The sequence below is a fragment of the Calliphora vicina genome, chromosome 1 (genome assembly GCF_958450345.1).
Source record: "Calliphora vicina chromosome 1, idCalVici1.1, whole genome shotgun sequence".
Classification (NCBI taxonomy): domain Eukaryota; kingdom Metazoa; phylum Arthropoda; class Insecta; order Diptera; family Calliphoridae; genus Calliphora; species Calliphora vicina.
Genome location: NC_088780.1, coordinates 153,051,229 through 153,077,129, shown reverse-complemented (window position 1 = coordinate 153,077,129; position 25,901 = coordinate 153,051,229). Strand labels below are relative to the sequence as shown.

The 25,901-nt window shown below is 31.2% G+C and overlaps 1 protein-coding gene across 1 annotated transcript in view; it reads left to right on the top strand.

Annotated features, from left to right (window-relative positions):
- The window catches only part of Nha2 (Na[+]/H[+] hydrogen antiporter 2), a 140,591-nt gene extending 115,327 nt beyond the window's left edge, over positions 1-25,264 (top strand). Inside the window, exons 9-11 of the mRNA XM_065516188.1 lie at positions 12,823-12,966; positions 13,325-13,426; positions 24,592-25,264. Coding sequence (XP_065372260.1) covers positions 12,823-12,966; positions 13,325-13,426; positions 24,592-24,906 — 561 coding nt within the window. The 3' untranslated portion in view covers positions 24,907-25,264. The remainder of the gene's footprint in view (positions 1-12,822; positions 12,967-13,324; positions 13,427-24,591) is intronic.
- Positions 25,265-25,901: the final 637 nt, after the last annotated feature.

Here is a 25,901-nt window from a genome sequence, read left to right as displayed (position 1 = left end):
CTAGTCATAGTCTAGTCATAGTCTAGTCATAGTCTAGTCATAGTCTAGTCATAGTCTAGTCATAGTCTAGTCATAGTCTAGTCATAGTCTAGTCATAGTCTAGTCATAGTCTAGTCATAGTCTAGTCATAGTCTAGTCATAGTCTAGTCATAGTCTAGTCATAGTCTAGTCATAGTCTAGTCATAGTCTAGTCATAGTCTAGTCATAGTCTAGTCATAGTCTAGTCATAGTCTAGTCATAGTCTAGTCATAGTCTAGTCATAGTCTAGTCATAGTCTAGTCATAGTCTAGTCATAGTCTAGTCATAGTCTAGTCATAGTCTAGTCATAGTCATAGTCTAGTCATAGTCATAGTCTAGTCATAGTCTAGTCATAGTCTAGTCATAGTCTAGTCATAGTCTAGTCATAGTCTAGTCATAGTCTAGTCATAGTCTAGTCATAGTCTAGTCATAGTCTAGTCATAGTCTAGTCATAGTCTAGTCATAGTCTAGTCATAGTCTAGTCATAGTCTAGTCATAGTCTAGTCATAGTCTAGTCATAGTCTAGTCATAGTCTAGTCATAGTCTAGTCATAGTCTAGTCATAGTCTAGTCATAGTCTAGTCATAGTCTAGTCATAGTCTAGTCATAGTCTAGTCATAGTCTAGTCATAGTCTAGTTAGTCTAGTCATAGTCTAGTCATAGTCTAGTCATAGTCTAGTCATAGTCTAGTCATAGTCTAGTCATAGTCTAGTCATAGTCTAGTCATAGTCTAGTCATAGTCTAGTCATAGTCTAGTCATAGTCTAGTCATAGTCTAGTCATAGTCTAGTCATAGTCTAGTCATAGTCTAGTCATAGTCTAGTCATAGTCTAGTCATAGTCTAGTCATAGTCTAGTCATAGTCTAGTCATAGTCTAGTCATAGTCTAGTCATAGTCTAGTCATAGTCTAGTCATAGTCTAGTCATAGTCTAGTCATAGTCTAGTCATAGTCTAGTCATAGTCTAGTCATAGTCTAGTCATAGTCTAGTCATAGTCTAGTCATAGTCTAGTCATAGTCTAGTCATAGTCTAGTCATAGTCTAGTCATAGTCTAGTCATAGTCTAGTCATAGTCTAGTCATAGTCTAGTCATAGTCTAGTCATAGTCTAGTCATAGTCTAGTCATAGTCTAGTCATAGTCTAGTCATAGTCTAGTCATAGTCTAGTCATAGTCTAGTCATAGTCTAGTCATAGTCTAGTCATAGTCTAGTCATAGTCTAGTCATAGTCTAGTCATAGTCTAGTCATAGTCTAGTCATAGTCTAGTCATAGTCTAGTCATAGTCTAGTCATAGTCTAGTCATAGTCTAGTCATAGTCTAGTCATAGTCTAGTCATAGTCTAGTCATAGTCTAGTCATAGTCTAGTCATAGTCTAGTCATAGTCTAGTCATAGTCTAGTCTAGTCATAGTCTAGTCATAGTCTAGTCATAGTCTAGTCATAGTCTAGTCATAGTCTAGTCTAGTCATAGTCTAGTCATAGTCTAGTCATAGTCTAGTCATAGTCTAGTCATAGTCTAGTCATAGTCTAGTCATAGTCTAGTCATAGTCTAGTCATAGTCTAGTCATAGTCTAGTCATAGTCTAGTCATAGTCTAGTCATAGTCTAGTCATAGTCTAGTCATAGTCTAGTCATAGTCTAGTCATAGTCTAGTCATAGTCTAGTCATAGTCTAGTCATAGTCTAGTCATAGTCTAGTCATAGTCTAGTCATAGTCTAGTCATAGTCTAGTCATAGTCTAGTCATAGTCTAGTCATAGTCTAGTCATAGTCTAGTCATAGTCTAGTCATAGTCTAGTCATAGTCTAGTCATAGTCTAGTCATAGTCTAGTCATAGTCTAGTCATAGTCTAGTCATAGTCTAGTCATAGTCTAGTCATAGTCTAGTCTAGTCATAGTCTAGTCATAGTCTAGTCATAGTCTAGTCATAGTCTAGTCATAGTCTAGTCATAGTCTAGTCTAGTCATAGTCTAGTCTAGTCATAGTCTAGTCATAGTCTAGTCATAGTCTAGTCATAGTCTAGTCATAGTCTAGTCATAGTCTAGTCATAGTCTAGTCTAGTCATAGTCTAGTCATAGTCTAGTCATAGTCTAGTCATAGTCTAGTCATAGTCTAGTCATAGTCTAGTCATAGTCTAGTCTAGTCATAGTCTAGTCATAGTCTAGTCATAGTCTAGTCATAGTCTAGTCATAGTCTAGTCATAGTCTAGTCATAGTCTAGTCATAGTCTAGTCTAGTCTAGTCTAGTCTAGTCTAGTCTAGTCATAGTCTAGTCATAGTCTAGTCATAGTCTAGTCATAGTCTAGTCATAGTCTAGTCATAGTCTAGTCATAGTCTAGTCATAGTCTAGTCATAGTCTAGTCATAGTCTAGTCATAGTCTAGTCATAGTCTAGTCATAGTCTAGTCATAGTCTAGTCATAGTCTAGTCATAGTCTAGTCATAGTCTAGTCATAGTCTAGTCATAGTCTAGTCATAGTCTAGTCATAGTCTAGTCATAGTCTAGTCATAGTCTAGTCATAGTCTAGTCATAGTCTAGTCATAGTCTAGTCATAGTCTAGTCATAGTCTAGTCATAGTCTAGTCATAGTCTAGTCATAGTCTAGTCATAGTCTAGTCATAGTCTAGTCATAGTCTAGTCATAGTCTAGTCATAGTCTAGTCATAGTCTAGTCATAGTCTAGTCATAGTCTAGTCATAGTCTAGTCATAGTCTAGTCATAGTCTAGTCATAGTCTAGTCATAGTCTAGTCATAGTCTAGTCATAGTCTAGTCATAGTCTAGTCATAGTCTAGTCATAGTCTAGTCATAGTCTAGTCATAGTCTAGTCATAGTCTAGTCATAGTCTAGTCATAGTCTAGTCATAGTCTAGTCATAGTCTAGTCATAGTCTAGTCATAGTCTAGTCATAGTCTAGTCATAGTCTAGTCATAGTCTAGTCATAGTCTAGTCATAGTCTAGTCATAGTCTAGTCATAGTCTAGTCATAGTCTAGTCATAGTCTAGTCATAGTCTAGTCATAGTCTAGTCATAGTCTAGTCATAGTCTAGTCATAGTCTAGTCATAGTCTAGTCATAGTCTAGTCATAGTCTAGTCATAGTCTAGTCATAGTCTAGTCATAGTCTAGTCATAGTCTAGTCATAGTCTAGTCATAGTCTAGTCATAGTCTAGTCATAGTCTAGTCATAGTCTAGTCATAGTCTAGTCATAGTCTAGTCATAGTCTAGTCATAGTCTAGTCATAGTCTAGTCATAGTCTAGTCATAGTCTAGTCATAGTCTAGTCATAGTCTAGTCATAGTCTAGTCATAGTCTAGTCATAGTCTAGTCATAGTCTAGTCATAGTCTAGTCATAGTCTAGTCATAGTCTAGTCATAGTCTAGTCATAGTCTAGTCATAGTCTAGTCATAGTCTAGTCATAGTCTAGTCATAGTCTAGTCATAGTCTAGTCATAGTCTAGTCATAGTCTAGTCATAGTCTAGTCATAGTCTAGTCATAGTCTAGTCATAGTCTAGTCATAGTCTAGTCATAGTCTAGTCATAGTCTAGTCATAGTCTAGTCATAGTCTAGTCATAGTCTAGTCATAGTCTAGTCATAGTCTAGTCATAGTCTAGTCATAGTCTAGTCATAGTCTAGTCATAGTCTAGTCATAGTCTAGTCATAGTCTAGTCATAGTCTAGTCATAGTCTAGTCATAGTCTAGTCATAGTCTAGTCATAGTCTAGTCATAGTCTAGTCATAGTCTAGTCATAGTCTAGTCATAGTCTAGTCATAGTCTAGTCATAGTCTAGTCATAGTCTAGTCATAGTCTAGTCATAGTCTAGTCATAGTCTAGTCATAGTCTAGTCATAGTCTAGTCATAGTCTAGTCATAGTCTAGTCATAGTCTAGTCATAGTCTAGTCATAGTCTAGTCATAGTCTAGTCATAGTCTAGTCATAGTCTAGTCATAGTCTAGTCATAGTCTAGTCATAGTCTAGTCATAGTCTAGTCATAGTCTAGTCATAGTCTAGTCATAGTCTAGTCATAGTCTAGTCATAGTCTAGTCATAGTCTAGTCATAGTCTAGTCATAGTCTAGTCATAGTCTAGTCATAGTCTAGTCATAGTCTAGTCATAGTCTAGTCATAGTCTAGTCATAGTCTAGTCATAGTCTAGTCATAGTCTAGTCATAGTCTAGTCATAGTCTAGTCATAGTCTAGTCATAGTCTAGTCATAGTCTAGTCATAGTCTAGTCATAGTCTAGTCATAGTCTAGTCATAGTCTAGTCATAGTCTAGTCATAGTCTAGTCATAGTCTAGTCATAGTCTAGTCATAGTCTAGTCATAGTCTAGTCATAGTCTAGTCATAGTCTAGTCATAGTCTAGTCATAGTCTAGTCATAGTCTAGTCATAGTCTAGTCATAGTCTAGTCATAGTCTAGTCATAGTCTAGTCATAGTCTAGTCATAGTCTAGTCATAGTCTAGTCATAGTCTAGTCATAGTCTAGTCATAGTCTAGTCATAGTCTAGTCATAGTCTAGTCATAGTCTAGTCATAGTCTAGTCATAGTCTAGTCATAGTCTAGTCATAGTCTAGTCATAGTCTAGTCATAGTCTAGTCATAGTCTAGTCATAGTCTAGTCATAGTCTAGTCATAGTCTAGTCATAGTCTAGTCAAGTCGGTAAATCTTGCCGAGATATTTCATTTAAGAATATTAAAATCAATAACATTTATTTATTAATCAGAGATTCATTTCATTTTACCGTCATAAAAATTATCTCGTTTGCATCTAAAATAATTTTCATTAAAATTTATATTTGATGTGATAACACACATGACACTTTCTTTAGTTGATTATTAAAAAGTTTCCAGATGCACACAAATGACAAGTGTTGAGAAATTTTTTAATATAATTTTAAATTATTTTCTCATAAATTCATCAACTACTCACACAGCAACAAAAACACTAACTACTACCAAAGAGTTGTTGGAATTTAAGAACATTTTGTTATTTTTTTGTTTGTTCTTGGATGACTTTATTAACACTTTATCACAATTTTAAGTGCATATAAAGTGGTTTTATCATCAGTTAGCACACAAACAACAACAAATACAAAGTTTTGTACTTAACACTCATCCACACAAACAGATACACTTTTACATACAAACACAAAATGCATGCACTTGAATGCAAAGTCTCTATTTTTGTTGTTTAAGTATTTTCTCTTTTATTTTTGTACAATATTTTCAATATAGGACATGAATTTGTGTAATAGTGTTGGTTGTTTTTGCAAGTAAAGCAAGTAGAATGAAAAAAAATATATTAAGAGCATTTCACACTTTAAAGTCAAGTCAACTACCAGAAATCTTATCAGAAAGTCAATCTTGTTGACACATTTAATTGCAAAGACAGCTTATGACATTTGATTTCATCTCGTTTTATTTTTTTCTTTCTATATCTTTTTCATTTGGCTTTTCTTTTCTACTTATTTTTACTTTGCTTTTCCATTTTATTTTTTTTTTTTTTTAAATTTTCTGTTGTATTTTTTTTTTTGCTTAACTGACCCAGTGGGATGCAGAGACCTGCGCCGACCATTTTGATCGGCGGCGGCGGCTAATGACAAATTACGTGGCGGCGGCTGAAAGTCGGCTCAAAGCCGAAAATTAATCGGCTAGCCTTTTTTTGTTCGGCTCATACAAAAAATTGGCTAATTATACTTACATATATAATAAAATATTTTATGAAAGCAAAAAAATTAAAATGTTTTGGTAAATAAATTTATTTCAATTATTTCATTAATTCATTAACCAGATCATAGTTATCATGAATAAATAGAACTCGTTTCACAGTGACCCCATTTAAATTGGAACGCTTTGCTGTTATTAACGAACCAGCACTTGAAAAAGCCTCTTCGGAGGATGCGCTTGTGGATGGTAATGTTAATATTGAAGCTGCAAGCTTTGCGACATTGGGGTATTCCTACAAAAAGAAAATTTATGAATTTACACCACAATTGAAAAGTTCATAACAATTACATTTTCATTTTTTTGCCACCAGTTATATGTTTCAGTATCATCGTTTGATACTGCAAAGTATTTTCCAACTTCCTTTTGTATATTGTCTTCCTGTTTGGTATTTGATGTGGCTTGTACAAACGACGCTATGGTAGAGTGGGATGAATTTGTATCTTCTTTCTAAAAAATCTTATATTTAAATTTGTTTACAAGTAAGGATTTATTCTTATATTACCCGCCTTTTTATCATACAAGATGACGTTGGTATTTCCTCGTTGCCACTGTTTTCAATTTTCTTAACTTCATTAAGAATTAATTGATTACGAGAAATTCCGCCGTCAATATCATCATACTTCAATTCTTCGTACATGTCCATATATTGTTTGGCTGGAATCTTTTTCAGCCACTTATCTATTCTATCCCAGTTCTTTTGTACAGGGTCCAAGAGTGCAGCAACAACATGGATTTTAAATATTTTAAACCTTTTTGGGAAATTTAATATGGTAAAGTTATATAGGTTTATACTTTCTTCAAAACTAGCGGTTGTACTATTTTCATGAAGATCGTCAACAATGTTTTCAAAAAACACAATGTTGCATGTTATAGTCGGATATTTTCGTCCTTGGAGATGTTTCGTCGCTTTTTCAAAAATTTCCAAGAATTTTAAAAATTCGGCCACCATTAACTTCTCCATGTGGTTTAGGGCTAATTCTGTTTTGCCTATTTCAACCAATGCTATATTGACAACCTTTTCATTTTTAGCAAAACTGCGAAACATATAACACAAAGTATTCCACCGTGTGTCATTTGAGTTTTTGAGCGTTCCCAACGATTTTGTTACAATGTTGCAATCGATATCGTCAGTTAAAAATTGGAACTGCTCATCGGTCTCTATAACATTGTAAATGTTCGTAGCCTCGTTTAAGGTATTAAAAATGTCGTCCTCCTCGAAAGCTTTTTGAATTTTGGATATATTTTCGGTGTTGTAATTCAAACATTTAAAAATTATTTTTAGTTTTTTTACAACATCACGAAAGACATTGAACTTTTGGTTCTGTAAAATGTCGTGCACAATTAACCTGTGTAAACTGCGGATGGAACAGCCAAGCCTTTTCATTCCGTTAATTTTCATTGCAGCGACAATGTTACTTGCGCCATCACTCACCACAACTATCTCTTTGTTGTCTAATAGGAAATCCTTTAATGTTTTGTTTATATTTTCGGCTATTGTTATTTGATTGTGTGGGTGTGGAAATATTTCTGTTTTGAGGGAAATGTAGATGGGTTTAAATTGGTGGCAAAAAATTATTTTAATATTTATGTAGCTGCGTCTCTTATACGAATCCGTCCACATGTCAAGCACAAGGGATATGGTTTTTGGGCTATTTTCCTTTATATAATCTTTTATTGCTTTTTCATATGTTGAATAAACATCTTCCAACGCTGATCGGCTTAATGTTGTGGCGCATGGCATTTTAATATTAGGTTTTATGGCTTTCATATAATTTATAAAACCCGGCTGTTCCACCATGTTAAACGGCCGTAGGTCTTTGCAACACATTTGAACCAGAAGCCTAGCATTGGCGAATTTGTGGGTGTCCGGTCTTTCAATTAAATTATTTTTGCCAGAAAGAATAGCTTTGGTCTTTTTACTTGATGATTCTGCTATTTTTGATGTGAGGTTCAAGTTGTGGGCGTTTCGCAAATGAAGGCTTAGATTTGATGTTGAGGTGGAAACTCCAAAACTAAATTTTTTAATATCAAAAATTACAAACGTTAGACGAAACACCTACAATTAATTAAGAAACTTACCCCTTTATATGAACTGGTGTTTCTTCAAAACACATTTTACAAATATAATATTTGTTTAGAACCACTTTTTTTTGGATTACCATTCGACCGAAGTAGTTCCAAACAGGTGAGCCTCCTGCGGTCTTCTTAATAAGAACAATTTTAGTCTTATTTTTGAGCTCCTCTTTTGAATTTAGAATTCTTTGATATTTTAGAATATCTGATTCCACTTCATTAATATTTAGAGCTACATCGGAGCTGGAATCAGATTCACTTTCTTCAATTTGGCTTGTTGTTTTAAAAAAAGAAGTAATTTTTCGATTTTCTTGCATTTTTCCGAATTTTAAACGACACTTTTTAATTAACGACTCTTTTGAATTAACGTTGCCGGCCTTAAAAATTTGTAATACTTACAAGTGCTACCATATTAGGGTTCTACAGTTGAAACAAAAAGTCACTTTTTTCGATTTTTAAAGTCGACTTTTCGAACTTTCGACTTTTGGTAAATTATGAAAAGTAGACTCTTCAAACTTCCGACTTTTTTTTATTTAAATCAACTTTTTACCGTATCTTGTTAAAAATACATTTATTGATGAGCCTTTTGTAATGTTTTGCAATAAAAATTAAATGTATCATGGCGATAATGTATTAATAGTTCGATTTTAATTTATAAAATATTAAACAAATTAACAATGTTTATTATCAAACACTTTTATAAAAGTTTCTGGCAAGGCAAATTTATTTACAGGTATACCCAATTCTACAACAAATACAACTTTACCAAAAACAACATATACTTTGTTTTTGTAAAATTATGTGCTAGCTGTCAAACAGCTAAACAACAGCAGACTGCCAGAATCAAAAACAGGGGTGAAAATAAATAAATACGTGAAATTTACTTTCAATAAGTACTCCATTCACTTTTATATTATCAATTATTCACTTTTCTACTATTTTATATTTTTTATTATAAGAAACAAAAACGTTAATTTAAATTAATAAAGAAATGTAAACAAACTTTGACAGCTAGAAGTGAAAAAACAAATCGAGCAAAAAATAGTCAGCTGGCTTTTCGACGTCACCTTATTAGATACGCCTTGGTTTCTGGAATCCAAGTACATATATACGATGTCTAAAAACTTTTAGTTTTTATTGACAAATTTTGGAAGAATTTTGTAAACATACGAATATTTTATAAACATTTATTTATTATTAATTTATTTTTGCATACACTAGAAAAAATGCAAATGTACCAAATTGTAGACTATTTCTTTTTGTTTTTGTGTGCATATTTAGTTTTAGTTGCAATTAAATATTTTTCTTAACAATCTGAAATGAAGATTTTTTTTGGGCTAGGTATTTGACTTTTTTTACTCTTCGACTTTTGAGATAACTAATGGATTATTCAACTTTTTCTGACCAAAAAGTCGATTTAGACCTTTTCTGCAAAAAGTTGATTGTTCGAACAATCGAACAATCGACTTATATAACCCTATGCCGTATAATGAAAACTAACAAATTATGACAAAAAGAGAGCGGAAAACCAAACCTATATGATGTGTTTAATTTTAAAATTTAACTTATATTCCAAAAATATGTTTAGTAAATATTAAAAGTAAACTAGTAAAATTCTAAAATTTAAAAACTATATGTACAAAATTAAAACAAATCGGCGGCTTGTAGTTAGCCAATTTTAGCTGAAAACAAATCGGCGGCGGCGGCTATCAAAAATGATCGGCGGCTCGGCTTAGCCGGCTATTAGCCGTTCGGCGCAGGTCTCTGGTGGGATGTTTGTGACAAAGTACTGCAACAAAAATAACATTGAGAAATCTATAATCAAGAAGAGTTCAGTGAGAGCAAGTGAAGAAGGAAAACATAAAAATTTAAGAATGATCACAAAGAGAATTTTAAGAAATAAAAACAATTTCTACGAACATGGAAAATATTATAAAATTATTGTTTTTTCTTAAGAATGGAAAAAAATTGAAATTTAAAACTTAGTATGAACATGACTTCTTGTTGAGGGCCTTCTGCATTTTCAATATTCATATGTAGGTGTAAGAAAAGTGACAGAAAAGTGGAGGGATTGATCAGTTTTTCATAACATAAAACAAAATGGTAAAAATTAAAACTATATAGATTTAACATGTATTTTTCGGCCTTATTTTCCAGAAATCAAATTTTAATCATATTCTGTTCGACAGTTTTATAACATTTTTAGTAATGCAAAGGATTAACTTTTGGTTCAAGGGCCTGGTACAGCTTTAAAAAAATGCAGTTTACCCTCGCTATGGTATGCAGTGCGGGGCACAAAAATTTCATTATTAGCTTTTTATTTACAAAAACAGCAACTAGAACTTCAATAAAACAACATCTACAAAGAATGTTTCATACTCTGCACATGTTTTATTCCTGGATGTTTGTTTATATGTGTATGAATTTAGGCGCAAGGAAAACATAAACACATACACACACGCACGAACGCACACACTCAAATCAAGGAAAGAGAAAACAAGAATGAACAACGAAAACAAATAAAAACAGTACAAAACAAAACAAGTATGTGTTGCAAAAAAGTTTAATAAAAAGCATAGAAGTGAGTGCAATTACAAAAAAAAAAGAGAATTGGAGAAAAAATGAAAACAACACACACTCGAATGCATTGAAAGTTGTATTGGAAAACAAGAAGCAAATTAAAAACTGCACTTGAAACAATACCTGATGATTATTGTTGTTGTTGCTGCTGTACTTCTTAGAAGAAAACAAACAACTGAAATATCAACAACTACAAATAATATACATACTCTGAAATGTTGGGTACATTATTGAACTGTTCGAAGATAAGAAGAAATAAAAACAACAAATATTTGTAAAAGGGTCAATAGGTGACTTATTTATCGGTATATTGTTTAACGCACAGCCCAAACCTATGCAATTTTAACTGTAGGATCGTCTCCCTCCAAATACATACACTACGAATAGATTTTAGGAAATTCCTACACAATTTTGATGTATTGTGATTCTAGTAGTACAAATATGGTCCAAATTTTAAATTCAGTGGAGAAGTTTTTTTTTTAAATTTTTAAGTAAAATTGTGATTTTTTTTAGACGTTTCTCCATGATGATTACTCAAAATCGGTTCGTCCGATATTCTAAAAGTAAACATAGAAAAATTTAAATTTACATATACTTTAATCCGTTTATATATTGCGTTTTAATCGGTTCAGTAGTTTCAAAGTTATAATAACAAATTTAAGCAAAAAATATATTTTTTTATGTGAAAATAGCAAATTTTTTTGTTTTAAAAAAATCATGAAAAATTGAAAACGGCCGAAATTGTTGAGATTTATTACTTTATCGCAAAGCCACATATAATAGCAACACAATGAGATATAGATAATAATAATCTATTGATTCTTTTCGAATTTGTTCACAATTAAGTGAATTCGCTCATTTTCACAAAATTTTAGTTTTTTGTTTGATATACATGAAATTAAGTAGTTAATGTTCTTCTTTTGAATGATTGAATTTTAAAAACTTTTCCCCATGCTATGTACAAATTTTTACATATAAATTGCATTTCAATCGACTCAGTAGTTTCGGAGTTATAATAACAAATTTAAGCTAAAAATATATTTTTTACGTGAAAATAGCAAATTTTTTGTTTAAAAAAATCTTAAAAAATCGAAAACGGCAGAAACTGTTTAGATTTATTGCTTTATTGCAAAGCCACATGTAATAGAAACAAAATGAGATATATATCATAAAAATCGATGAATCATTTTCTAATTTATTCACAATTAAGTGAATTCGCTATTTTTCATAAAGTTGTATGTACATTATTCATTATGATTTAAGTTTGAAGAAATTTACTAAACAACAATTAAGGTCTTAGAGATTTGTTAATTATTACATTCAATAGCTGCTGTTTATAATAACTATAACAAATATAAAATATTAGTTTCAAATCTATTATGGAAATCGAATGCGAAACTGTAGATCGAGCCAAATTTGGTTAAGCAGTTTGGTAGTTTTTAAAACATATATTTTCCGATTTTGATAGTTTTGAAAAATATCACAAAAACATTCAGCATTAAACTACCAAAAATTATTCCAAAATTTCCAAAAAAAAAGTGATTTTCATTGAATAATATTCTCTAGAAGCCCACATAATGTGATTTAAATTTAGACTGATAGATTAGATAGAAAAGTTTAGCTTGTACTTTGTAAAGAGTTTTATCCCAATACCTGTTCTGGCTTTATGAAATCTACTTGATTTCTATCTATATAAAATTCTTTGAAAAGGAAGCAATTGGCTTTTACAACAATTCTAAACCTAAGATGCTTTCTTTATACGAAATTTAAGCAATAATAGCTTGAGCTTAAAAGTAAAATAAGAGAGAAGAAAAGGTATTACATTTTACGAATGATGGCAATAAGAGCTTTATGACGATTGAATTTGAATAAAGGCTTCTTCCTATAAAGTTAAGTTTTTCCATTTACCTAATTGAATGATCGATTTTTTATGCAAGCCTTAAAGTAGGCAATGATTTTTAAATTTCTGTTGCCTATATTAGCTTACGTATGCATATGTTTTTAACCAATCTATGGCAAACTTAATGAAACTTTTGGAAAAATATTTACATATAATGTTAAATACAGGAAGGAGTGTTACCAAATTTAAAAATCAATTAACTTCAAAGGTCAGTAGTAAAAAAATATAAACTAATTTGTTATATTAAAATTTTAGGACTACTTTCTTGTTATTATTCAAAATACATTTTGCATACTTTAAGGCTTCTAATTAAAATTCAAATATGTTGCATATTTTTGGAATTTTTATAAAAAACTTCATTCTAAATAGATTTCAATCCTATGTTGTTAAAGCCGAAAATGAAAAATGTATATATTAATTAGTTTAATTGCTTTGCATGTAATCTTCAATGATGTGTGTAAAGTACAATAATATGTAGGAAAAATATTCACTAAGATCTATTTATAAGAACTAAATATATAAAACAATTTTTTTCAATCTTTTATTCCAGGCTAATGTAGGCAAACGTCTTGATTTGTTGTGGAAATTTTTGAAACCTGTGTCTTTTGCACTCATTGGCAAGGAAATTAATTTCGCCGTTTTGGATGGCAAAGTTGTGGGTTATGGAGCATTGCTGGTGGTGCTAGGAAGTGTGGTGAGTATTTTCATTTTGTAAATATTTTACATTTTCTATAAAACAATAGTTGACCAGTGGTTTTGTTTGTGGTTGAAATGGTATAGGTTCCCAAATGCTTTTTATGTACATAAATATGTGTTTTGTTTGAATTTTACAAACAGGAAATAAAGAAAATATAACAAAATAAATATTTATTTAGGATATAGTAGAAAGAAAGACTCTGTTTAAAACTGTTGTTGAAAAATTAAATTTGTCCAGGAACTATTTTGTATGAAATAGAAACATTTGAAAAATGCTTATTTTAAATTACTTTTAATAATAAAGATGTACTAACAATTATTAAATAAAATCATTATTTGTTGTGTTTATTTTATAGTTTCGTTTGGCTTTTGCTTATTTATCAACCTATGGCGGAAATCTGACGAGAAAAGAACGTGGCTATATTACAATTTCCAGTTTTCCCAAGGCAACTGTACAAGTAAGTTTTCGGATTAAAAACAATGCCAAATACAGTAATTTTTCCCAAAAACATAAAAAGTTGCAAACTTTAAGGATTTGACAAAAATTTTAAATACTGTATATTTTCGAGAACGATTTCATTACTTATACTCACTCACCCTTTGATTAGAAAAAGCTTAAACTTCAATTACTTATTTTAATAAAAAGGAAACTGCAATTATATATTTTATTTTTTGTGATCAGTTTCTTGGAAACTAAATAAATATTTTAAGTCTTATTTTTCTCTATTTTTTCAAATGTATTCATAGAATACTCCTTCCTAAATGTTTCAAGTTTGAAGGTTCCTTTTTGCAAATATTTTTTATTTTCCAAATCCCACAAAAAGCGCAACATTTATAGCAGGGAGTTACAAAATGCCATTATAGTAACAGCCCCAAAAGCATTTTAGCAATAGGAATAAAAAAAAACATATTTGTTATTTATATGTTATTTAAGTTGAAACCGCAGAAAAGTGTTGCCACTTGTGTTAGTTTTTGAGGCATGTCAGTGGTTACAACCTCTGTAGCCAAAGTCCCTTTATATTTTTCATAACAAGCACAAAATGGAACAGACATGTTCGTTTATATTACGATGCAAGCATATAAGGCAACAGGATTTATTAAATACAATTTAGAAAATTTCTTAAGAACTGTTATACATTAAATCGTTTATAAAAAAATGGCGATGCAGAAAATGTTCTATAGAAAAAAAAACGGCCAGAGATTTTGCATTAGAAAAGACAGTTTTGAAAAGAATTTTGTATAAAAAAAATCATTTTAGAGAAAATTTTCTGTAATAACTGTTATGCATACAATTTCTTACAGAAAAAACTGTCATACAGGCAACTTGATATTGAACAACTATCATAAAGACAATTTTCTATAGAAAAAACTGTCATACAGACATGTTTCTTTAGAATAAAGTTCATACCGACAATTTTCTATACAAAATTTTCTATAGAAATAAAGTTTTACAATGAATTATTATACAAAAAAAATGTTGTGAAAAGAATTTTCTATATAAAAAACTTTTATAGAGAAAATTTTCCATAATATCTGTTACGAAGAAATTTATCTACAGTAAAACTGTTAAAACTCATACACAATTATTATACACACAATTTTTTGTATAAAACACAGTTAAACACAAAAATGTTATACAGGACATTTTCATTAGCAAAACTCTTACTAAAAAATTTTTGATATTGAATATGTATTGAGCCTCTTCCATAGAGAAACAAGTAAGAAAGTATGGTCGGTCAAACCCGACCATATAATACCCTACACTTAGTAAAAGAGCAAAAACATTTTTCTTTTAAAATTTCAATAATTTATATTTTTGAGTGATTTTCGGAAGTGGGCCTTATGTGGGGGCAATGACCAATTATATACCAATCGCCATGAAATTAGGTCGTGTGATTTGTGTCTATATGAAAGTTTACTATGTTGAATTTTGTGAGTATACCAAAATTTTTAAGCGATTTATGCACGTTAAAGTGATTTTCGGAAGAGGGTCTATATGGGAGCTATGACTAATTATGGACCGATCGCAACAAAATTTGGTGAGATGAATTTTGTATATATAAAACTTATTTGGAGGGCAATTTGTGGAGATACATTTATAAATTAAACATTTATGACCGATAAAGTCCAATTTCGGAAGGACATTTGTATGGGGGCTAGGTGAAATAATGGACCGATTTGAGCCAGTTTCAATAGGCTTGGTCCTTAGGCCGAAAAAATAATATGTACCAAATTTGATCGAAATATCTTGAAAATTGCGACGTGTACTCTGCGCACAAGGTTTACATGGACAGCCAGCCAGCCGACCAGACGGACGGACGGACATCGTTTAATCGACTCAGAAAGTGATTCTAATCGACTCAGAAAGTGATTCCCCACTATGGTGGTGTAAAATTACTCAAAAAAGTTTCACGCATGTTGTTTTTGTTTTCAAATAGTTTCTTTTTTACTTATAAATTCTCAGGTTTTTGACAACTGAGTTAGGTCTTTGACAGGAGAGTTTCCACTCTATGTATATTTCTCTATGGCCTCTTCTTTTCAATGTGGCAAATGCGAACGAAAACATGCTAATCATTCTGAGTCCATAGGAATGTTAAATTGTAAAATGAAGGTATCAAATTGGTTTTATTACGTTTATGATAAGTAAAAAAAATCTTATAACTAAATCAAATGTTCTTCTCTCAGTTGGGAATTGTATTTAGCAAATTAGATGAGTAGTAGCCTTGCGAGCGGGTTCGAATGATGACGTAATTTTGACAAATAAGCTCGTGAGTTTTCTAAATTTATGCATGAACATCTGCGGATGTTCTCATTTCTTATGTACCATGTAGCTCCCGTCATGATTCTAAGAATTTTATATTATGCCCTATGTATGGGATCTATACTAGTATTGTTTGATGTTGCCAATAATTGAATTACGTATGTCCAAATTGGTCTTAAAACTTCATTATGAAAGATTACTTTACAGTTAAGACTTAATTTCGATTGATGGTGGATTAGCCAGTGTAAATTATAAGCTTTTAGTTTAATGTGGATCAGCTCGATTTCTGTGTGCCAAGTAAGGCGTCTATCTAAACATCTAGAAATATCGTCGAACAGTACTTGTTAGTCCTTTGTACTTTAGATCGACCATTAAGAGCCAGTGATCTAGGACAAGTAACCTGTATATGAAATCCCATGTATTAACTAACTAAATTAGACCAGCAATCAGACAGTGTCTTTGTAATCTCTTGGGGTCAATTTACTAGAACTATTTCGGAAGAGTCATCTAGGATCTTCTATATACACATGTGTATGTAGTTTTTATTTAACTGGGCTCCAGTGATAGGTACAGAGAGAGGCAGAAAGCCGCAGTTGTATGACTGTATTGGAAAAAACTGTCTGGTATAATTTCCTTTAATATCGTTTACATTCGTCTTGTTGATCCACTTCGTATTCTGTTCACTATGAAAGCCTGCCACTGCCTTGAATGAGACATGTGAGCAAGTAAACATTGTCTTATTCTCATGTTCCCGAGTATAATGTGAAATCAAATGTTTTAGTTTAACAACTACCAACAAAAAATTCTATTCATTTGGTTGCATTTTTTTTTTATTTTTTGTATATGTTTTCTGTTTACCCTCACCCAACTAAATATGTTTTCTAGTTTGGATTTTGTAGTTAGTTTTTATTTTTAATTTTTTGATTCCATGTTGTCCTAAGTAGCCATATGGCCCAGCTACTCATATGTTATGCTGCATTGCGGTTAACTGTGGTTATGTTAGGTTAAATATGTGGTTGTCACTTGTAACATTTCTTTCAGCCACTGGTGCAAGTGCTAGTTCTGCTGCTGCTATTTCGGTTCCTGGTCAATTTTTTCTTCTATACACATTTGTTTCTTTTAATTTTTTTCTCTTATTTTGGGCTATTTAGTCTAAATGTTTTCAGAGCATTGAGTAACATTTAGTTTTTTTTTTTTTTTTCGTTTTTGTTAAAGTTTGACATTTGTTTTCTTTGGATTAGCTTGTGGCCTTTTCGTATGTGTCGAATACAAGTGCTTGAATATTTAGCAAATATTTGCTTTTATTTAGAAACCAACCAACCGATGAAGCAACCAAATGTTTGCAGACACAAAATGAATTGTGTTGCATAATTTATTGGTCAAAGTTTTGCACAGACTTTGAAATTAATTGCAAGAGCAAACTTTTATTTTTTTTTATTAAAATAGGAATTTCAGAATTGTTTACTTTTTTGGTATGCTAAATCCAGAGTAGGGTTAATTTAAGGACTTATATTTAGTGAAATTGAAATAACAAACTGACAACTCCACAAAAAAAAGCGTTTATGATGTGACTGATTCATTCGTCATACAAACTTTTCACTTTATAGCAGGTGGCAGTAGAAAACTGGCACCAAGTGCTACAATTATTTTCAAAGGAGATACGTATCCCAGACAGAGCATTGTGCATCGATCAACACAAATAGTAGTCGGGCACGGTCTCAACTATAGAGCGGGTGAGAAAAATTACAACCACTGTACAATAAATATTGTGAAATAGTACTTTTTGGGCTTTGATTGTAGTACACGCAGAGTAAAAATATAGTTGTACATTAGGGTGGGAGGAATAAAATTTCTCGATATTCTGCCATCGATTGCTAAATTACCCACCTAGAGTTGTCAAATATTCAACATATTCTAAAAACCGGTTTTCGAATAATTCGAAAAAGCGTAATTATTAAAAACCAGTTTTCGTTTTTGTCTATCAAAAGTAAGAGTGTAGTACACGCAACATCAGTATATAGTTTTGTCCTTCTATAGGGACTTAAATCAGTTATGGTCCGAAGAGAACAAAACGGGTGAGGCGAAACTTCCCGACCACTTCATTATAAATAGTTTTTAACAGGATTGCACCATGCGGCCGAGCGTTGTCATAATGGAATATTAGGGTTTCATGTCTGGCCGCATATTCTGGGTACAGGTTTCCTGTGATGGTCAGATTTCAGCAGCTCATTATAGATAGGACCCTTTTGCTCCAACCAAATACAGATATTTACCTTGGTGCCATCGATATTTGGCTTTAGTTGGCCGAACTTCTCTTTTCGTAATGGATCCATTTTTATCGCAAGTAATGGATTCTTTCCGAACATGCAAAATCCTCATTTAAGGTCTCTCGGTTACAATTCGTACTTAATTTCCCTACTTTTGGATGAATCCTGCTGCAAACGTTTTGAAATTGCTGCTTGAGTAGCTCTACTCGAAAATTCAACTCTTTAAATATTTAAAGAATTCCATAGTTGGAAAAGTCGACTATTTAAAAATCGATTAAATCGAAAAATCTACTTTTTTAAACTTTTTTCTTAAGCCATTCTAATAATGCTAGATCTATACAATCTATTAAAAACTACCATTTAAGCAAATTTGAATTAAATTATTTAGCAAATATCAAGCCTTTTCTAAATACTGAATTGATTAAATTTAATTTAACCTAAAAATTCAATTTATTTGGAAGACAAAACAAGCTGAAACAAAAACTGGGTAACACATTTCAAGCAAAAAAATATATAACAAAAGACAATGCCAACAAGACTATCACTTAACGAAACATATAAAATAATATAAAATAAAGGAATATGAAAATTTTCCTTGATTTTCCTTACTCTAAGTATTTAATAAAAAATACATGAATTTCAAACAAAAAATTAAATAATAAAAAATAGAGGAAGACCGACTACACACTTAAAGACAACAAGGACGCCATGAAGACAAAATAAAGGAAATGATATGCACAGGCCAAACAACCAGCAACACAACAGAACAACATACAATGATGTTGGCAACACATTTGTTCAATTCACAATTAGTGTCGTAGCGTTGTAAGTTGTATATCACAAATATTTTTCAAACTAAATTTTTCGAAACAATAAACAAAACATTAATAAACAAAATTACGACATACAACGATACAACTCTACGACACCAATTGTGAATTGGACAATTATTTAATACACATCCAAACAAAACGTGTAGGAAACAAATGAAAATATGTAAAAGGAAAAACTAAAGAAGACATTTAAATATTTGAACCTTTGAAATGTATGAACAAGATGGAAAAAAAACGAAAGAATGGACGAACAAAAAACAACCATCAAGAAAACCACATACAAACATTAAGATAGAAAGTTGAAAAAACAGCGAACAAAACAAAATAAATAAAAACAATTTTAGCGAAAAATAAAAATGAATAAAGAATTTTTTAAAGGTTCACGCTAACGGAAATGAAATAAACCAGTAAACATTTGTTTACTACCAGTTTATACATTCATGTACTACACTGAGAAATGTTCACCTTAAACCATCTTAATATGAAATTCAAGTTCAATTTAGCTATGTCAGTCTGTATGTCCAAAATACGTAAAAGATCCCAGTTACCCAAGATCCCAGTACGGTTGAAATAAAAATGCAGGAATTTTGAAATTTTTTAGCTTTTATTTTGAAACATTTGTACAATACCCTTTGAACTGCGTATCTTTTGAGGAAAAAAATAACGAACCAAGCCAATTTCGGATATTATTTTCTGAAGTGAAGCGTATCCCTGAGACAGCGTTTTACTGGCTGGCCTGGGCGATCTTTGTCTTCCGTGTCAAAATCATCACTCTGAACCGCTCAAACTATTTTTGTACAGTTTCCCATACAATGGTAAGATGAGAGTTAAGGGCGATTTAAATTTCAGATATGTTTTTCTGGATCATAATTAACAATGCAAAAATTGTATACATATCAATTGAAGTAAATTTTAACTTTAAATTCCTTTAGGTAATTAGAGACAATTGCATTCACGTTAGATTACATGGGATGTATAAAGTAACCAATTGACTTTCCTTTGCACTACATAAAGTACATACGTGTCAAATGACCCAAAAATATAGAAATTGGAGTCAGTCAAGTGATCAGACATGAAAATTACTGTCTACAACATAGCAAAGCATAACATGTTTAAAGCGAATACTATTTTTTTTTCGGTTTCATGTTGACTTATCCTGAAAAATGTTCACTGGCTTACTTCACCAATATATTCATTTATATTACATTCTCCGTTTGGTATGCTATGATATCTTTCGCAATGACTTGTCATTAAAAACACATTTCTTAAGCAACAAATGCTGTCTGTCTGTCGTCTTCACTTCTTGTACAATTTTAAGTTAAAGACAACGCTCGGTAATGAGCACAAACAACGTCTACAACAACAACAAAAAGTAATATGTAAAACTTATTTTTTTATTACTTAAATGAATCAATGGAATCTGGTCAGTTTTTTTCCTTTTGAATTTTGCTTTTCCATGATAAAACATCCAATGTGCCACCAACACATTTCGAAGAAAATGAAAAGAAATAGGAACCAAAAATTAAGAAAAAAAAAACAAGTAAGAAAGTATGGTTGGTCAAGCCCGACCATATAATACCCTACACTAAGTAAAATAACAAAAAAAAAATTCTTTTAAAATTTCAATAATTTATATTCATGAGTGATTTTCGAAATGGGCCTGATATGGGAGCTATGACTAATTATGGACCGATTACCATGAAATTAGGTCGTGTGATTTATGTCTATATGAAAGTTATTTATATTGAATTTTATGTGCATATCAAATTTTTTTAGAGATTTATGCACGTTAAAGTGATTTTCGGAAGCGGGTTTTATATGGGAGCTATGAATAATTATGGACCGATCACAATAAAATTTGGTGACATGAATTCCGTATATATGAAAACAAATCTTACTTGGAGCAAAATTTGTGGAGATACATACATATATGTATGTATGTATGTATATATATAAATTAAAGATTTATGACCGATAAAGTCCAATTTCGAGAGGACATTTGTATGGGGGCTAGGTCAATAGGCCGACAAAAATTATATGTACCAAATTTTATCGAAATATCTTCAAAATTGCGACCTGTACTCTGCGCACAAGGTTTACATGGACAGCCAGTCAGCCAGACGGACGTACGGACATCGATTAATCGACTCAGAAAGTGATTCTAAGTCGATCGGTATACATTAAGGTGGGCGTTACAAACATCTGCATAAAAGCATAATACCCTCACCACTATGGTGGTGTAGGGTATAACAAGTAAATTTATATATCATGAATTCCACACAGAACACAAGTTTATAGTTTTGAATTTCGAAAAAATCCCGATTTTATTCACGATTTAATTTTTTAATTTTTTTTTAAACCTAGAAAATTCGGCCAATTGAATTTCCTCCGTTACAAATAAATTTAAATTAGATTGTTAAATCAATTTAACACTTTTAAATGTTATTTGAAAAAATTTATAAGTTTGAATTGGGGAATATTTTAAAAAGTTTACCTTAAAATTCTACTGAAAGCATTTTCTGAAAAAAATATTTTATATGTAGTCTAAAGAGGACATAATTATCTAACAAATGAATCTTATATGAATAAAATTCAACATCAGCTTCATAAGATAGGAATATTTAAAAATCCACAATACCTCAAAAAAAATTAAATGGAAACATCCAAATGTCTCCAAAAAGTACAAGTTTACCGAATATGATAAAAATCGGAAGAGCATAGGTCAAGTTTTGTAATGTCTATGGAATTCATGATATAGTATAATTTATTCGCAATAAGTGGGTGGCTCCAAAAAACCGTTGATGATGGTCTTAACGAAAAAGTGGAAGCAAAAATAAAAAACAATACCAGAAATATGTTATAAGAAATAAGAAAAGGACATGGCGAACATATGTATGAACGAGAGTATATGAATACAATTTAAATCGAATTGTACGAATATGACAATAACAATGCGGCACAAGAGAATGAAGGAATGAATTAATGGTTTTATAAGATGATGAAGTTGAAGCTCTATAAAGTACGGCTAATGGGAAATGTATTTTTACGAGTATTTCTGACTGTCTTACTTTCTCAAAAGTGTTTTGTAAAAGAAGTGCTTGATTTTCTTACGGAAACCATAAAATTCATGGACACACAATAGGGTCAGGCATTTCTTTTGGTTTTTCAGAGCTTAATATTTAAAGGAAATGAAGATACGAAACACGTAAATGTTTACAAACAAAGAAATACTGTAATTGAGCAATATCGAAAAAATTTAATAAAATTGAATGGAAAAGTACCAGATAAAGTAAATTAATATAATCATATTTTAACATTCAAATTTTAATCAATAAGAAACAACTATTGGATGTATGACATAAAAATGCGGGATTTTTTTTCAAATGTTTAGCTTTTATTTTGAAATATTTGTACAATGTAAATTTATTCAAAGTATTGGCCAATGTTGGTTATGAACTTTTCCTATGGATTCCGAGCCAAGAATGAATCAAGCCAATATCGGATACTGTGTTCCATAGAGAAGCGTATCCCAGAGAGAGCGTTCTGCATCGATCGAAACAAATGGTAGTCGGGCGGGGCAAGTTCTGGAATGTAAAGCGGATGAGGCATAACATCCGAACCATTTCATTCTAAATAGTTTTGAACAGTACATAACATGTGGCCTAGCCTTGTGGAATATTACTTATTTATGTCTGCCCGCATATTTTGGGCGTTTTTCGGCTAATGCTCGCTTCAAACGAATATGTTGCTTTCGGTACAGATTCCTTCTGATGGTCTGGTCAGATTTCAACAGCTCATAGGACCCTTTTGCTACCACCAAATACAGAGAATTACCTTAGCGCCATGGATATTTGACTTTGGTGTCGATTCGTCTAGTTGACAGGGTTTCACTTACGATATCTTACGCTTTGGGTTATCGCAATGGATCCATTTTTCATCGCAAAAAATTATTCAGCGCAAAAAAGATTTTCTTTTATAGCGTTCAAGCATCATTTCGGACATGTAATATCGTCTTTCAAGGTCTCTCGGCTTCAATTCGTGTTGTACCCAATTTCCCTGCTTTTGAAATGTTTTGAAATTGCTCCTTGAGTAGCTCCCAAAGATTTTGCAAGCCCTTGTTGAGTTTTACAGCAATCTTCATGGATTAATGCCACAAATTCTTGGTCTACAAACTTTTTTGGCTGTCCTGGGCGATCTTGATCTTCCGTGTAAAAATCACTGAACCGCACAAACCATCTTTCACACGTTGATAACGATGAAGCACATTTACCATAAGCTTTGGTGAGCAATCGGTGTGCTTCAGTGGCATTTTGTTTACACCCTTCACCATGAGTGCAAGGGTATATATATAAGTTTGTCATTCCGTTTGTAATTTCTACATTTTTCATTTGCGACCTCACAAAGTTATAGATAACGAAGTCGATAAAGCCATGTCCGTCTGTATGTTTAAATCAACTTAGCCCCCAAATAACATACATACACGCAGAGAAAAATTATAATTGGGCATGGTTACTGTAACCATTTAAATAGTGTTACAAGATTTTTAACAATATTATCGTCACAGTAACCATTTACATGATTGTGGTAACCATAATATGGTTAATTTACGATTCACATGATTGTATCAACCATATATATGGTTACAGTAAACAAATATATGTTTGTGACAACCATTCAAATGATGAAGGACTTATCATATTATGTTGCTCTCAGATTATGATAAGCCTTAAGCCGAGAGCACCATAATATGATAAGTCCTTCATCATATGAATGGTTGTCACAAACATATATTTGATTACTGTAACCATATATATGGTTGATACAATCATTTTAATCGTAAATTAACCATATTATGGTTACCACAATCATGTAAATGGTTACTGTGACTATAATATAGTTAAAAAACTTGTAGCAATATTGAAATGGTTACAGTAACCATGCCCAACTATATTTTTTCTGTGCGTGTACATGATTCATACATCAATATATAGGGAATTCTTCCGGCTCGGTTTAAAATCGACAAAATCCGACCGTAAATGGCTGAGATATAAGGAAAAACCAGGGCAATCACGATTTTTGGCCTATTTTTGATCTATATCTGGATTACTATGACATTAATATAGACCTACGATAGTAAGTTGGACCTACAATGGGTCAAAATCGGGAAAAATATTTTTTAACCCGATTTTTTTTTCTTAAACAAATTTTTTTTGTCATAAATTCTTTTTCCAAAAAAAATTTTAAAAATTAAAAAAATTTGGAAAAAAAAATTTTAAAAATTGTTGAAAAACAATTAAAAAATTTAATTTTGTTTACCTAAAAATATTTAAAAACAAAAATTTTAAAGTATAATTCGGTGAAGGGTATACATATATGATTCGGCACAGCAGAATATAGCTCTCTTACTTGTTCAAAACTTTGTTGTTTACACTATAATAACTATGTATGTATCCTTCAGTTATTTAAAACTGAAAAAAAAATAGTAAATACCACATTTAATATAATAAGTAATTCTCACGTTTAACAGTTACATCCAGTTAATAGCTAAAAAACGTTAAACAAAATTTGTAACCGCAATATTTCAAATTAAATAATAAATTAAAAAACATAATTGAAACTGTAATGAAATACATACATATTAAATAAACTAGTACTACCTTCAATACAGTGAAAATTAGCACATATTTTTAGTAACTACATTAAAATGAATAACCAATTTGTTTCCAATTTACTTCTTTATCTTTATTTTGTTGTCTTTTCAGGCCGCCTTAGGTCCCATTGCTTTAGATTTGGCTCGTTCCTTGAATGCTGATGCAGAGAACTTATCGTTGGCCAGTAACGTTCTAATCATATCCGTTTTGGCCATTATATTCACTGCACCATTGGGTGCTATTTTAATGTTACGTTTAGCACCAATTTGGCTAAAACACAGTCCCACAAACGACTCTAATGTGGCTGATGACAATCGAAGAGGAAATATAGATATGGCTGACTACCACAATGGCAGCACAAACAACCCCAATTTTATAGAGTCAGCGGGTGATGATAATTTAGACCGCAATCAAAAGTCAGTTTAATACCAATAATAATAGAAATAATAGCAAGGAAAATACAAGACAAGTCATTTGAAACAGCAACAACGAAAAGTTAAGCAGGATATAAGAAAAATTAAGGAGTCTTAGTCGTTTTAAAGTTCAAGTTAGCATAATAACAAAAAAATAAAAAATGAAAATAAAACAAGTGTTTAAAGACAAACAAATAATTTAGGCTAATCACAGTTATTGCCGAGATGTAAAAAATGTAACTATATTAATAATAAAGACGAATACTTTAAAACTCAAATGATTATAACGATTAAAAATTTCTGCTAAATACAACAAATGCTTTTATAAATCGAAAACTGTGACTAGCCCTAATACTTTTTTCCTAATCATATTTTGTTGTCATATGTTCTATGTGTTTTATTGTTTAACAATTCTTTTGTTTTACAGCTCAAATAGATTTATATTGAAAAAACATTTCCAGGATTTTAAATTTTTATAAAATAGAGAAAGAACAAAATAATAAACTATTGTGTTGGAGTATAATTGAAATATTGCCAATTTGCCAAACCATAAGCATTTTTAAGAACTATTTGTAAAATATTGTAAATAAATAAAAAATATTTTTAATAGAATATTCATATGTATTTATCTACAAAATTTTTTAAATTATGTGTTTTATTGCTCTTTTAATTTTTTTTAGATTTTTGGTGAGAAATATAATTGCCCTAATATGCATTGTAATTAGAGTAATTAGAGAAGATTCATACAACAAAAAGGATTTAACCCAAATAGACATGTTCATTATTCAAGTTATTGTAAAAACTCGTGAATGTTCAGGGCTGTCATAGAATTCTATTCCAATGGAAAGTGAAATTATTTTAGTGTTTAGCTTTTTCACAAAGAGTAAAACGAAAATTTTTGAAATAAAACAACCTTCAGAATTGAATTTTGTTTAATATTATTGAGTTTTCTTCAAGTTTTAATTGAAATCTATACTTAATTTTTGATTTAGTAAGCAAAACATTGCC